This window comes from Cuculus canorus, chromosome 2 (assembly GCF_017976375.1).
Source record: "Cuculus canorus isolate bCucCan1 chromosome 2, bCucCan1.pri, whole genome shotgun sequence".
Taxonomy (NCBI): domain Eukaryota; kingdom Metazoa; phylum Chordata; class Aves; order Cuculiformes; family Cuculidae; genus Cuculus; species Cuculus canorus.
Window position 1 is genome coordinate 151,880,814 of NC_071402.1, and position 14,151 is coordinate 151,894,964.

The following is a 14,151-nucleotide window of genomic DNA, read 5'->3' on the forward strand; positions in this document are numbered from 1 at the left end:
TTCAGAGACAGAATACTCTATGTAACAGAAATGGTTTCAGAAAAATTTAGAGCCAAAACTGAAGTAGGAAAAAGTCACTAATCTCTTCAGCTGCCAGTAATCTGACAAATGTACCAAAAGGTTTGAAAATATGTCCCAGCACTATGGTCCACCACTGACAGCTTTTAATAAAACTGCACTAGAGAATTCCAAAAGACAGCAAAAGTGCATGTTATAGCAGCATTCAAAGATGAAAAGAATGTTCAGGTAGTAAGAAATTCAAATAAAAAAGGAATGGAGAGAAAATGAAAGATTACTTTAATTACCTAAACACCGTTAGGACTATTCAACAATTCCTAAAAAAAATCCTAGATGTGATTTTTCTAGAAAAGTATAAACATTTGGTCAACAGATGTAAATGCATATATACTCGATTTTTAAAAGCTTTGGCTTATTAGTTCTTGACAGTCCAAAAAAATCAGTGCTAGCACATAAACAGCTCATAACAGGAAAGTGTTTCACAGAATGCCCCTCAAAGCCTATTTAAATATTCAATGTCATTCAATATTTTCACTGATAAATTAAAAGAAGAAAAATCACCCTTCGTAACTTTTTGAATTAAAAAAAAAGTAACAGTGAAAAGCCTGTACAGTAAAAACAGACCTATCTCCAGGTTCTTTTAAAACAGCTGAATCTGAAGTTATCTATGAAAACGAGAGGGACCGGAATTACCAGATCTGACTATTAAAAGCAAAAGAAAAAAAATTACTAAGAGATCCTAGTTATCTGAGAAACAGACAAAAACAAATGGTTGAAATCTGATAGCAAATAAAGCCATACAAAACAAATTAAACTGGAATAAAAGTTCACATCTGTTATAGCGCCAAAGGCAACTCACCCTCACTACCTAGACACAAAGTTCCTTCCAAACCACAAGTCTAGCAACTTGGGCTTAAAATAATATGTTTGCTGCTCTCAGAAGAGACAGACATTTCCTCCCCTAGCTCAACTCCCAATAATCAACATTCCCCTCACTGAATAAATTCAGCTCACCAAACGAGGAGAAGCAAATAATAAAAACAAAAAGCTGAAAGTTCTTCCCAGTGTAGAGAAATGAATGTTCTCAGAGAAGGGTCAGAATAAGTGCATTTCAGCAGAAGTCATCTACTAAATCAGCCCTGTCATCTCACAGTATAGCACCAGAACTGTATGTTTTTCCCAAACCCAAGCTTTGGGCTACTGATTCTGTGATTCTGTGATTAACAGCCCCTGATAAAGACGTCAGGCTGGCTGTTTCTGGCCTCCAATTTCATGACCATTCCTCATTAAACATGAGCAGTAGCAAGGACACAAGTGTTTCAGGAAAAGAATTTGTAAAATATGTAATGGGAAAAATTCTCCAAGAACAATGTTACATTTGTACTCCCAAATAACAAGGGACTTTCAGTTATCACCCTCCAGTGTTTGAGAAAGGAAAGGGATACGGAACTCTTAAAACGTTTAAATGACGGGGGGGATGAGCCTCTGTTATGTACCAACACTGTAAGAGCTGATGGTTGATCAAGATGTGTGACTAACAGCATAACCCCTTCACCCTCCTACACAAAAAAGAATAAAAATATTTGGGTTGCAAAACAAAGCATGGAGGAATAAAAACAAAGTGCAAGTCTACTGAGTTCATTCAGCCTTTTCCCATCTACATGAAACTGTGTCCTATGCTGAATTAGGCCAGTAGTAAAAAAAAAAAAATTCAAGCAATTACATTTAGTGACAATATATCCATGTACAGCATTTGAAATTGCCCAAACAACCATAGAACTTAACGCTTCAAAGATAGATTGGCAATTTAAAAATATTAATAACAGTTTAAAAATAATAATTAATATTCCAACACATGCAAATCAAATAATACTCTATTTCAGGGAAAAAAAAATAAATTCAGAAATAAATAGCAAGATGAAACTCTATAGAATCTCCAGCATTGCATCTAAAACCACTTCCTTGCCCTAAACAGAATCCTTGCATGCTTCGAAGTCTCAGCTTTGTGAAAATACAACTTTTCCATCATTCTACAAAAATGACTTTGCCACAGGGAGTTTACCATTGGCAATATGCTTACAACTTTCAATACAAGAGCTGTTTGACTCTTCCAGATTTTCTAAAATGGTAACAGTAAGACAGTTGAAAACCAATGTGACGAGACAGCATCCAAGAGCCCACTTATTCCTACCACGAATCAGTAAAGGCAAAAAGTTCAGAAACTATCCTAGCACAAAGCATTTTGCCTGTAATACTGGCATCAGTATTTCTGAATACCCAGAGCTGGGGCTGGCAGCACAGAACAGTGACCCAGCCTGAACAAGTTTAATTGCACTCTCAAACCAGATCAGTTTCTTGATGCAGTTTGTTCACCGTGCAAGCCACAAACAGCTGTGCAGCATGACAGAGAGCAGACACCCCTCACCCACCAGCACGCAGCAGAACACCCTATATACAGAAGCTATTGTCCAAATTCCTTATTCACTCCTACTCAATTCCTAGAGCAATGAAAACTAACCAGTTAACCTAGCAGAAAAGCACGGAACAGGAAACTAATCCCTCTGGCATAACAATAAATGTAAAGTAATTGATTCACTCCAAGGGCTCAGCTCAGTGGAAAATTACTTAGTGTAAAATTTGTTTACTGCAATCACTTGAATGATTATTAGACAAAAATCTATGTGGAATGTGTTTTTCCCCATTTCATAGTGAAAACCGTTGGTAAAGTCAAACAAGTCTCTCTGTTACTAAAAACGAACAGAAAAAACAGCAATCCCACGAAAAAGTGAAAAAGTTTTCTCTCAGAAAGAATGACGAGGTCTGGTCAGCAGCTTGACTCCAGTTTTTGACAGCTATAGTGCCTTCGCGTGAAAGAACATGACTTTATTCTCCCCCCAAATAACAAGGTTTATCTTTAGAATAGTCATATTTTTCAACAGAAGCACACACCTAGGCTCCGTTACTCTCCTCCAATGTAAAACTGAGGTAGGACTTTGAGGATAAAAATCTAAGCATCCAGCTAAAAAAAAGAACAGTTAAGTTGGGCAAATTCAAGCCCTAGAAAACATCCAAGTATTTAAATCACTAAGATATACTAAATATTTCAAAGGAAAACAGGACACTATTTGTAAAGTTAATTACACACCACAAATGCTTTGTATTTATCCAATTTTAAATGCTATCTCTTCACAGTGGTCCCTACACTCCTCAGGGCAAGTATATGTTTGGCACAATCTAGCATCAACTGACATATGCAAAATAGCAAACATCTTCATTAGTATCTAAATGTCTGCTACTCTAAATGTTAGAATGCAAAATGCTAGAAGCGGAAAATACAGCAACATAATTCAGCATACAGAAACTGAACAGAAAAAATATTCCATCTACCTGTCCCAGTCATCATCTCCAGCTCTTCTTCTCCAAGACCTTTCTGCACCAGGCTTATCAAACTGATCAAAGTCATCATCTGTAAAAGAAGGTGACTACATTAAATGACTTACTGAAATGAAAGAGTTCAGAAGCAACGATGTAGGTGGGGTTTGGTTTTTTTTTTGGTGGGGAGTTTAGAAGATGCAAAAATGTCTTTTTCTACTTTGCATTTTAACGTGAGGAGAACAGATAAATATCAGCATGCTTTAATAACAAAAAACCGATCATGTACTGTATAGCTTTCCCTCCTCTCACTATTGAGTTTAAGGATAACCCAAGGAAAAGAAACAAAGCATGAGGTAAACCACTAGAAAATGCAGCCAACAAAGGTCATCCTAGAGAAAGCAGCTCCCCAGCAATGCATAAAACTGAGGTGCAATGGAGGTGAAGGGAGCAATGTATTGCCAGATCTCTGCTTGCCCTGGGGACCACAAGCTCATGTACCCCAAAAAGAAAACGGAAGTCAGGTGTAATACACTATCAATTATCTCAACCAGGACATTAAGAATACTAGAAGACACTAGTACTAGAAGGTTACGCTGCATATTAGGACGTGCAGATGGCTACCAAGGTAAAACTGGTGCTCTATATATTCCTCTCAACAAGTACCTTCACTTTAGCCTATCAAATCACATATTACTCTTGCACAGCTTAGTTTGCAAATAACTATTTTGCTACCTAAAAATATCATAACTTCTATTTATCTGCAAAAGAAATGCAAAGCTCATCTGCTCTGTTCAGACATTCAGATGTCTCATCATCTGTACACTGGAAGCACATACTTTCAGAAACACTCAATCCTCACTTTCCTATCCCGCAGCCACAGCCCAGCAGAGAATGCACACCTAAATTTAATGTCTTTTCAGACATTTTAATGACTTCTCCAAGAGCCAAACAAGTAGGCAAATATAAGTTATGCTCAACACATGGGGAACCTGGCTGCAGTTTAATGGTTTGCAAAATAATAGAAGGTTGAGCAATACAGTCCTTCCAGCCTTACAGTCTGAATTGGTGAACACCAAGATGCCACATATCCAGTCATTCTCCTCTATCTGTACTGAACTCTTCGACCAAGTATAATGTCAAGGGTCAACTGTTTTTTGTGTTTGTTTGGGGTTTTGTTAGTCAACTTTCAAGACCAAATCTGTTTTCAGCTCTTTAAACTAGACCAAATATTCTTTCGTGAATATTCCGCACATGCAATGACAAACCTATTCACTTCTTACTTCATATAATTAAAAACAGGTGTTCATAGAACATTAAAAAGGAGGTAAAGACATTAAAAAGAGAAAATTCAGTTCTTGCGATGCCACTAAATCAAAAGCTTTCACACTAGAAATTTCAATCATAGCTGTGAAAGTAAAACTGTTCAGTATGAATTAGGATAATACCCAAGTGTGGCAACTTTCTTGTTTTGAAACTGTAGATAAAACCAATTCCCCTTCACCAAGTTCTCCCCTTTACTCTCTACAGACACTTTCATATTTTAACTAATTTTATACATTCAAGCTAATTCACGTGGGCTAACACCCTTGAAACAGTTGTTTTATATTTCTCTGCTTTACATACAGCAAACTCCTTCAATTCCAATTCTTATTTCACTCACAGGGGAAAATCAGAAAGATATCCAAGCACTCACTATCTTCCCCTTGAACACGAAGTTATCCAATTTTGTGTTCTCAAAAAAAGTGCCACCTTGCCTTCCTCATGCTCATTCAAAACCATGCTGCAGTGATTACCTCAGAGGGCTGTGACTTCAGGGACACAAATTTCCTGCACTATCATTGTTCTTACAGCTGGAGTGCAGCAATCCACGGACTTCATGTAACGCAATTGGTCTTGCAGCAACACAAATTATGAGTGCCCACACACTGACTAACAGCTAAAGAAAAAGACTATCATCAGACAGGAACTTCTTTTTAAGCTGTGCCTGCTTGCTTGCAAGATATTGTATTTGTTCATGCCAGGCACCACTTCTAGGACTCCAGAGAAGCTGCATTATAAACCAACACCACTTGGAGACAAGATCATAGCCCTTCAGCACACAATTCTTACACAGATGAACCTCCATGTCAGCCAGGTTTAAACCTAGACAAAGTTATGGGCCAAGCCCATTTTCTCTGTTGAGATCTCTCTACAGCAAAAAGAAACAATCTTCAGTATACTTCACAGTACTCTTTCAGGCTAGAAAGCTAAGTTTTATGGCCATAAAAGTGCTTCAACCTAGTATTACTGCTAGTGAAGAAACAATACAAAAAGAGGGCCCAAGTCCCTTGTGTAAACCAGGACCCCCACTCAGCCAACATCCCTCCACCCTCCAGTACTTCCAAGCCCTTCAAATTTCTCACATCCTATTCCTTATTTATGAGAAACTCCTAACAAAATCAAAAGCTGAATTACAGCCAAGCAAAGCCCTTTTCTCAAGCCCCCTCTAGGAGGATGCACACAAAAGCCTCAAAAATGACTGGTCCATCTGTGTGTGGTGTCCACCACTTATAAGAACTGCTCCACCTATGTCCCCACTACCTCCCTGTTCTCATCTTGTCTCATCATACACTTTATGATATAAAGATCTGTAGGATAGAGGGAGTCAGCTTTTCTTTTTTATGCTTATTTGATCTGTGACAGCTGACACTGACAGTAAGCATTACAAATTATGCCATCTTGATATTAAGTGTTGTCAGAGCCCAAAGCAGGTTCTGGCTCTCCTTTAGAAAAGTAGGTCACAACAATCAGACACCTATGAATAACATCCATTGCCAGCTTTAGCCTTTGTGAGGCTGCAAGCATTGAAATAGGTGCTAGGCTTACACCTGCAGTAAGATATGATACCTAGCAAACCTCAGCGAGGCTTTATTTTGTTTCCATTTCTGAAACTACACATATTTTCATTTTTCTTCTACCCATCTAGGCAATAACACTGGAAAACACTGGAATACAAGAATCAGTAAAACATTCGTGTATGATTCTCCTTGAAAAACTTTTAGTCGCTGTTTCTGTCAAGCGTGGGTAAGTGCCTGTAAAACATTAACTTGCACAGGAAGAGAAACACTCAGCACCAGCAGAGCTGAAAACAACACAGCAACAGCCAAAGTGGTTTGAGATTTTTTGGGTTTTTTTGGTTTTTTTAATAACTCTCAGTATGTCTATGGGAGGTGAAAAGAGAAGCAAAAAAGGAGAGGAGGAATCCATCAACATTAGCTTTTTAAATAGAAAAATGTCCATTGCAGGAGTTGGAAGAGGTTTTTTATTTCTTCCAGCAGTATCAGTGCAGCCTAGCAAGGCAGTCACACATAGCAACTGTTGCCAGGACATGCAATGCAATGGCTACCACTCCTCCTTTCAGTTCAGGGCTCTCATGGCAAAGCTCACCAAGATGTGTCCACATTAACGGGGTATAAACTGGAAGAGCCTGACAGGTGATCACTGAGCACACTAAGCCCACTCTTCCACTCTCAGGCAGAAGGTAAACTTTCCACTAGAAGGGAAAATAAACAAGACCTATCAAATACCAAAAAAAAAAAAAAAAAAAAAAACCAAAAAAACGCACTAACTGAACAAGGAAGCAGGACAAGCCAGTTATGGAGGAAAACAGAAGAAATAAAGTCAACACTTGATTCTTCCTAATGCAGCTCTAAGAAAACTGCTATTATCAAGGTGACAGAGGAGTTGCAGGATGCTGCAGAGACTATCACTGGCTGTTTTGTTAGACCAGTCTGCCTCACAAGGCTCTAGCTGTGACCCAGAATACACACAAAGACATCTGAACACACTTGGCTCCCCACACTAAGAGATTCCTATTTGCTTTATACCTACTCTGGTGTAGCACCAGCAGTGCTATAAGCTCTTCTATACAGCTTATTTTTTCATTTTATGATATGTTCCCAGAACTGTTTTTTCCTGCTTAACAAGAACAGATCAACCACACTAGAAATCCACAACGTACAAGCCTCATTTCCTCTTTAGCTATGCTGATGGTAGTTTCTAACTCTACAGAAACCTTTTCATTAAAAGCTTCACTAATCATTTTTCTCTGTAAAATGAAGTTCTAAGCCATGCAGTCAAGTTTCACAAGCGTAGGAGGTGAATCAGCAGGAACACTGCAGAGCTCTTAACATCTTAAAATGGTACCAACATAGCCCAAAAAGGCAGTCCTACATAGCAACTGTTGCTAAGATAGAGTATTTTACTGCAATATGGCCAAGATTTCTGGACCAGGAAAAATATTTGATGACTGCATAGTTTGTATTCCTAGAAATACACCTGCGTGCTTTCTGGAACACTAACCGCATGCTGTCTCATAAATCTCCCTAACACTTCAAAATTTCGTATTTTCGTTTACTTCAATATTACACTATCATCAATATCAAACACACTACTAGTCTTAGGCATTGAAAAAGCATCAAAGATCTCTCCTTATCCAAAACAACATGCAGATTCCACAATGATCCAATAATTCATTGCATTAAAAGGTACTACACACTCTTGACATAACAGGTCTTTTAACAAAGTAACAAAGCTGCAGGGCTTTGGGGCAGAAAAGGTAGGGGAGCTACTGGAATGAAAGAAGAAAAAAAAAACAAAAAAAAGCAGAAAAAAAAACAAAAAAACAAAGCAAAAAAAAAGTCACTTACCACATGAAAAAAAACCCACCACTTCTCTACACTTAGTTTTAATGCTGAACATAGGTCCATCTTGACCTATCCCATTCCCCGGTACCATATTTAAAACACTCGACATGACAACTTGACAGCATTTCAAGAACAAGTCTCCAGATTAAAAACAGCTTACCAGCTTGTCTTTATGTAATAGTTTATTTCTACAGGATATTTTTCTTCAGATTTCATTGCAAAAGGCCATACAACACACAGGTATTATAAAGCCCTGATTTTCAGGAACTGAGTATACTATTTAAAACCAGACCTCCAGTTCTGCCTGACAGTGAAGTGAATTTCAATATCTCTTGCTATGTGATACAGAAGAATAAAGGTTCAATGAGCAAAAGCAGTGTCTAAAACACAGTCTGAGAATGTAACTGTACCAGCTGAATGAAAACTGGGACCAAATCACAACGTTTAGCGGTAAAAATACAAGGTCTGTGATCTAAACCTAACACATTGCAAAGCACACTGCAAATCGAGTCTCATTTATTATAGAAAATCAAGCTCTCTACCCCATCAAAAAATCATTTATTCCAACTACTGCATTATGCACAAGAACACAAGTGCACAAATAAAATAAACTGTTGCTGTTTGTGATGTATCTGTTCAGGAAGGGACTTCAGGTAGCTTTATATTAGTAAACAATTACTCATAGAAGCCTTAAGTATTGAGTGACTAAGTATTTACAACCACGTAACAATTGCATAACATGTTCCCCAACCAGTATATTACATTTCCTTTCCAAATTAATCCCACAGGATTGATTAGCATCCTCAACGATATAATGTAGAAAATACTGATTTCTACAAGAGATAAGTTCATTTTTATTTTCTCAAAGATTTCTTTTTTAGAGTTTGTCATGATGCAAAGCAAGTCACTAGTAATAAGCAAGAATAGAACTAATTATGATACGTTGCCAGTAACTGAAGTTCTCTTTCTAATCACCCATTGAAAGAAATTGTACCTTTTCATTTATTTATTTTATATTCAAAAGAACAACGAACTATATCTAAAGCCCATATCCACCAAGCTACAAAAGAAAATGCCTCCAAAGTTTGCTTGGATTTGAAAATGTATCTGCTTTGCAAAAATATTTTAGAAATGTCACAGTCCTTCCCTCACAAACATACTGAATAGTGAATAAAGGCCAAGAATTTAAATGAAATCCACGTGAACTCAGTTCCCAAACAGCTTTGGAGACTGATGAGAAACTGCAACTTTCCAGCATCCTTTCAAGCCACCAAATGTTACAGTTAAAAGTGAGACTACATTACAACATCATATAACACAGAACCAAGCACAAACATCACCTTAAATTACTCTGGACAAGTTTTATGCGACCTAAAATCTGAGGTTAAGTATTTGACGCAATGAAGCATGGTTTGGCTTTTGTAAAAACCTACAGTGTAGTGACCTAAAACAGAGAAAGGTGCTTGCTGTGCCAACAGTATCAGTTTTTCTCCAATTTTCATCAACAGCTTCAAAAGAGGTTTCTAAAGCCACTACATTGCTAAGAGTGTGACAGCAGCCCTCAGATTAGTTAAAATGAAATTAAGCTGATAGCATCTTAAGCTCAACCTGGAGGAATAACTTAACGGGCTCTGAGGTAGAGAAACACCCATTCGGCTTTTCTTGGTACAGGACATCCAGCACAAACATGGGGTAGACGTGTACAGACGGTGCCCTCTTCAGCTCCTCCTCTGCCCCATACCCTGTCATGACTCCCATCCCAAGGATACCTACACTCAAAGTCTTCCAACCACTGAACTTCACCAGAAGTAATTTAATCTGAAAGGAAGAAAACTTACAATAGTTTCCCCTTACTTCAGCACAGCAGACAAGTGAGAGAGAAAGTGCTCCTTGTTTTGTTTTAGTAATGGTTTGTTCTTCGCACTTTGACCATCTCTCCCTAAATGAGATTTGCAACTAGATTTTAAACACCGAGAAAAAATTTCAGCACCTGTACAAAACAGTTACTACATTAGACTGTAAGCAGGTCATCACTATATCATAGAAGAGCCAGGCTGGAAAGGACCTTGAAAGAGCAAAGGAATTTCTGAAGCAACACGTGGCTGTGTATCATTCATAGAGACCTCACAGACCACCACTTGAACACTTTCCAGTGTGAAACCTATCACCACAAGGGCTTTTATCTTCATCCTTAGAAAGCTTACCTGAATCAACACAAGCATCAGATCACAGAAGTACATATGAATACTTTATTTTTATGAATCAAGCCAGAGACTAAAAGATTACCAATGACCAGTGAGCCCACACATGCTGTCCAACATTCCTGCATTTCAAATATATTTAAGTGCATTCCAAAGTCACCTTCCTGCATTTCAAATATATTTAAGTGTCCAGGCAACACAGTCATTTCACATTTCAATTTTCAGCCCTGCATCATATCCTTACAGAAGACAAACTTTCATCTGCATCTTCAAAGCCAAAACCATATAACTTTCAACTGCCACCCTGTAGAGTCAACAAATCAACACCTCATTTATTTTTCCACTGCCTATTTCATACTACTCTACCAATCATTAGAGCCTCTCTCTTTCATCTTTTTTTTAATAAAAACACTGTGGTACCATTATCTCCACAGTTTAAAATCTCCCCTCCAAATTCAAAAACTAAATCCACAACATTAGTTCCAACAGTTAAAACTTTATCTGACCAGAAATATTTAAGCTGTATAACCACTTAGTCCTGGTCTTCTCACCCTGTACACCTTCCTTCCCTTTTATTACCAACTATTGACTTTAGATAGCTGCCACTTTCCAGACTTGCCTTTACCACTGCTGTAAGTGCTAAGCTTTTTTAGAGGGTTTTAGAAGTGAATTTAACATGTGAAAAGTGTATTCAACCAGGAATTTTCCTTAATTAGTCATACAGACATAACTGTATGAGACCTCTGGCTTTCTTCACTCAGGTAAGTGCGGTATAGGGATCGTTCAGATTAAACAAACACTGTTTACCTGGGACAAGGATCATATTTATTTGGCCACCATTTATTGATAAGCTCAGCCTTAATGCTGAACAAACAGAAGCTCGCGCCCACTTAGTAGAAAGGGACCTTAATTCACTGTTATACAAACAGTAGTCCACAACAAAAAAAAAGTCTAGAAACTGCAATTTCACCCCTTAGTTGAAAGCTGTCTATTGCACAGATCTTTATATGCAAAAGCATGCTCCTTCAATTTACAGCAGTTTTAAACACAAGAACTAAAACGATTCAAAAGTGACACTTTATTTAAACTACTCTGTTCTCATAATCCAAGAAAAAAGCTTCCAGAGATGGAACATGCATGCCTAGTTTACTTCCACATCACAAATAACTGATCTGAATCACAGAAACTAGCACAAACACTTATTTTAAGTAACATAAAAACCATGCAATATACTTGACATCATTAAAACGATGTCCAAAATATTCAAATATTTACTATTTTACCAATCAGAGCTGTCCTTCCTAGCCTTCTTCCCAAACCCCCAACTCCTAAGTTCAGTAACATCTACCTACAGTAGGAAGTTTAATTGTGTTTACACACACTGTTACCAATTAGGCTAACAATGACAAACAGTAAGACCAATTATTTGAGGAATCACCAGGACAAGCCACAGGCTTCTCCATGATACCTACTTACAGAAAAAACAGACTAGAATCATCAAATTGTTTTGGGTTGGAATTGATTTGCGTTGGAAAAGACCATAAAGATCATCCCATTCCAACAGGATGGGCAGGGACACCTACTGGATCAGGCTGCTCAAAGCTTCATCCAACCTGGCCTCGAACACCTCCAGGGATGGGGCATGCACAACTTCCCTGGGCAACCTGTGCCACTGCCTCACCTCCCTCACGTGAAACAAAATAATCTTCCTAATATCTAATCTAAATCCATTCTCTTTCAGCTTAAAACCGGTCCCCCTGGATAAAGATCCCCTTCCCAGCTTTCCTGAAGGCCTCCTTTAAGTGTTGGAATGTCTCCCTATAAAGTTTTGCACAAACAAGGACAAGATCGACATCTCTGACCAGTCTTTATCAAAATTGTTATTCCTAGTGAAAGCAAGGCCTGCAGCACCAGAAACAGACTTTTTCTCTTAACTCCATCTTGCCTGTATGATGCTGTATGCCTTTGTTTTAATTACTTAGCCAAACGTTCTCACTTTAAAATATGCTTAATATACCAGCCAGAACCACAAAAATGTTTGAGTTGTCATCTAAAATACTGTAAGAAAAAGCATCCTTAGTCAAGGCTCGCCTGAGAACTGTGGGGTCAAACACCAACATTATTTTACACTTTCCAAGTGAGACCTTCTGCTTCAGGACCACCTGTAAAAGAAATTATAACGACTGCCCTGATGTAAAAGAAAGTATTCAAGCAGATTGCACGCTGTAGCTGTGAAAAATATGGGAATGAATTTTTAAACACATTCACCTGATCCAGAGGTCTCATGGTGAGTGAGGAATCTGTTGTCCCTTCCCGGCCTTGCCTCAGCGAAAAGGAGACAACAGTTCCCATCCCCACACCAGGGCAACTCCCATGGGCAGCAGCGGAGCCCCTGGGGCCCGGAGGTGCCAGGGCAGCTCCCATTCTGCGCCGCTACCCCCGAGCGGGCAAGAGACAACAGTAGAGGAGAGAGTGGGGGGAGAAAAAGGGGATGAAGGCGGTGGGGGGGAGGGCAAAGGGGGGTGGCTCCACCTCAGGAAGGCTCCCCTCAGCCCCACCAGCTGCTCCGCGCCCCCAGGAAAGACCACAAAATCCCCATCGTCGCCCCCCAGTAAAGCCACGGAGCCCCCAGCGCCCCCTTAGCGAGATCACAGAACGCCCAACCCCCACCCAGCCACTGACCGAGGCCACGGAGGCCCCAGCCCCCGTCTGCCCCCCAGGAGAGACCCCAAGCCCTTCGCCCGCCCCCCTAGACGGGGCCCCAGAGCCCCCACCCCCCCGCTCGCCCCCAAACGAAGCCCCCGGTGCCGCAGCACGCACCTGCGCCTCCTCCCAGGGCGGCAGCCATGGCGTTTCGCCTTGCCCAAGCGGCACCGGCTCCCAGCAGCGGCCCCGTGCCGCCCCCAGGCTCAGCAGGGAGCTGAGGGGGACGGGAAAGGGCTCAGGATTCAGTACCTAGCAGTCCCCTTTTCCGCCGCCCCCACACAAGCACCCACCGCAGGAGAACAACAAACTACCACAACATGGCGGCGGCCGCCGCCGTCACAGTGGCCGCCGCCCCCGCGCTGCATCATGGGATCGCGGAGGACCGGGCCCTCCCTGGAGCAGGCAGCAGACAATGCTGGTTGGCTGGCAGGAGCCCCGGCGCGCCGCACGCTAGGGCACGTCACAGCCTCCTGCGCGTGCGCCGAGCGAGGGCGCCGCCGGCCGGCTGGAAGCGCGCACGCGCCGCAAGAGGGCGGGGCCGCGCATGCTCGTGATGGGGAATGGGGGTGCTGAGGCTGTGGGCATGCAATGGCGGACCGAACTGGGCCCTGAGTGGAGGGCATGGAGCCGGGCTCGAGCGGCCAGCCCGTGGGGACTGGGCCTGAGCTCCCTCTCGCGGGGCAGCGGGCCCGCAGCCCGGCCTTCCCTTCGAAGGGGAGCGGCCTGGCAGCCTGGCCGCACTTTATTGGGGAAGCAGTCCCCCAGGCCAGTCATCCCTCGCAGGGGAACAGCCCCTCAGACCAGCCATCCCTTATCATGGAAGTAGCCCTCCAGCCCGGGCCTCCCCTTATCAGGGAAGCAGACCCTCAGCCCGGTCTCCCCTTATCAAGGGAGCAGACTCCCATTCCGGCCTACCCTCATCAGGGCAGCAGCCCCTCAGCAGAGCAGTCCCCTAGACCCTCTTAACAGGGAAGCAGCACCCAAGAGCAGCCATCCCTTATCAGGGAAGCAGCCCCTCAGCCAGGCCTCCCCTTTGAAGGGGAGCAACTCCTCAGTGATACAAGATGTAGTTAGTTACATGAAGTGGAATATTTTTACTTGAGCTGAAATAGGGTTGTTTGATCTAAGAAATTGTATTTTTTTTGAAAGTTAGACGGGTTGTCCCT

The 14,151-nt window shown here is 41.2% G+C and overlaps 1 protein-coding gene across 6 annotated transcripts in view; it reads right to left on the bottom strand.

Moving 5' to 3' along the window:
- RBM33 (RNA binding motif protein 33) overlaps positions 1 to 13,347 on the bottom strand; it is a 106,634-nt gene extending 93,287 nt beyond the window's left edge. For all 6 annotated transcript variants that reach the window (XM_054057563.1, XM_054057564.1, XM_054057561.1 and 3 more), the window contains exons 1-2: positions 13,100 to 13,347; positions 3,406 to 3,484 (exon numbers count right to left, since the gene is read on the bottom strand). In XM_054057563.1, coding sequence (XP_053913538.1) covers positions 3,406 to 3,484; positions 13,100 to 13,127 — 107 coding nt within the window. In that variant the 5' untranslated portion in view covers positions 13,128 to 13,347. The remainder of the gene's footprint in view (positions 1 to 3,405; positions 3,485 to 13,099) is intronic.
- Between the last annotated feature and the right edge of the window lie 804 nt (positions 13,348 to 14,151).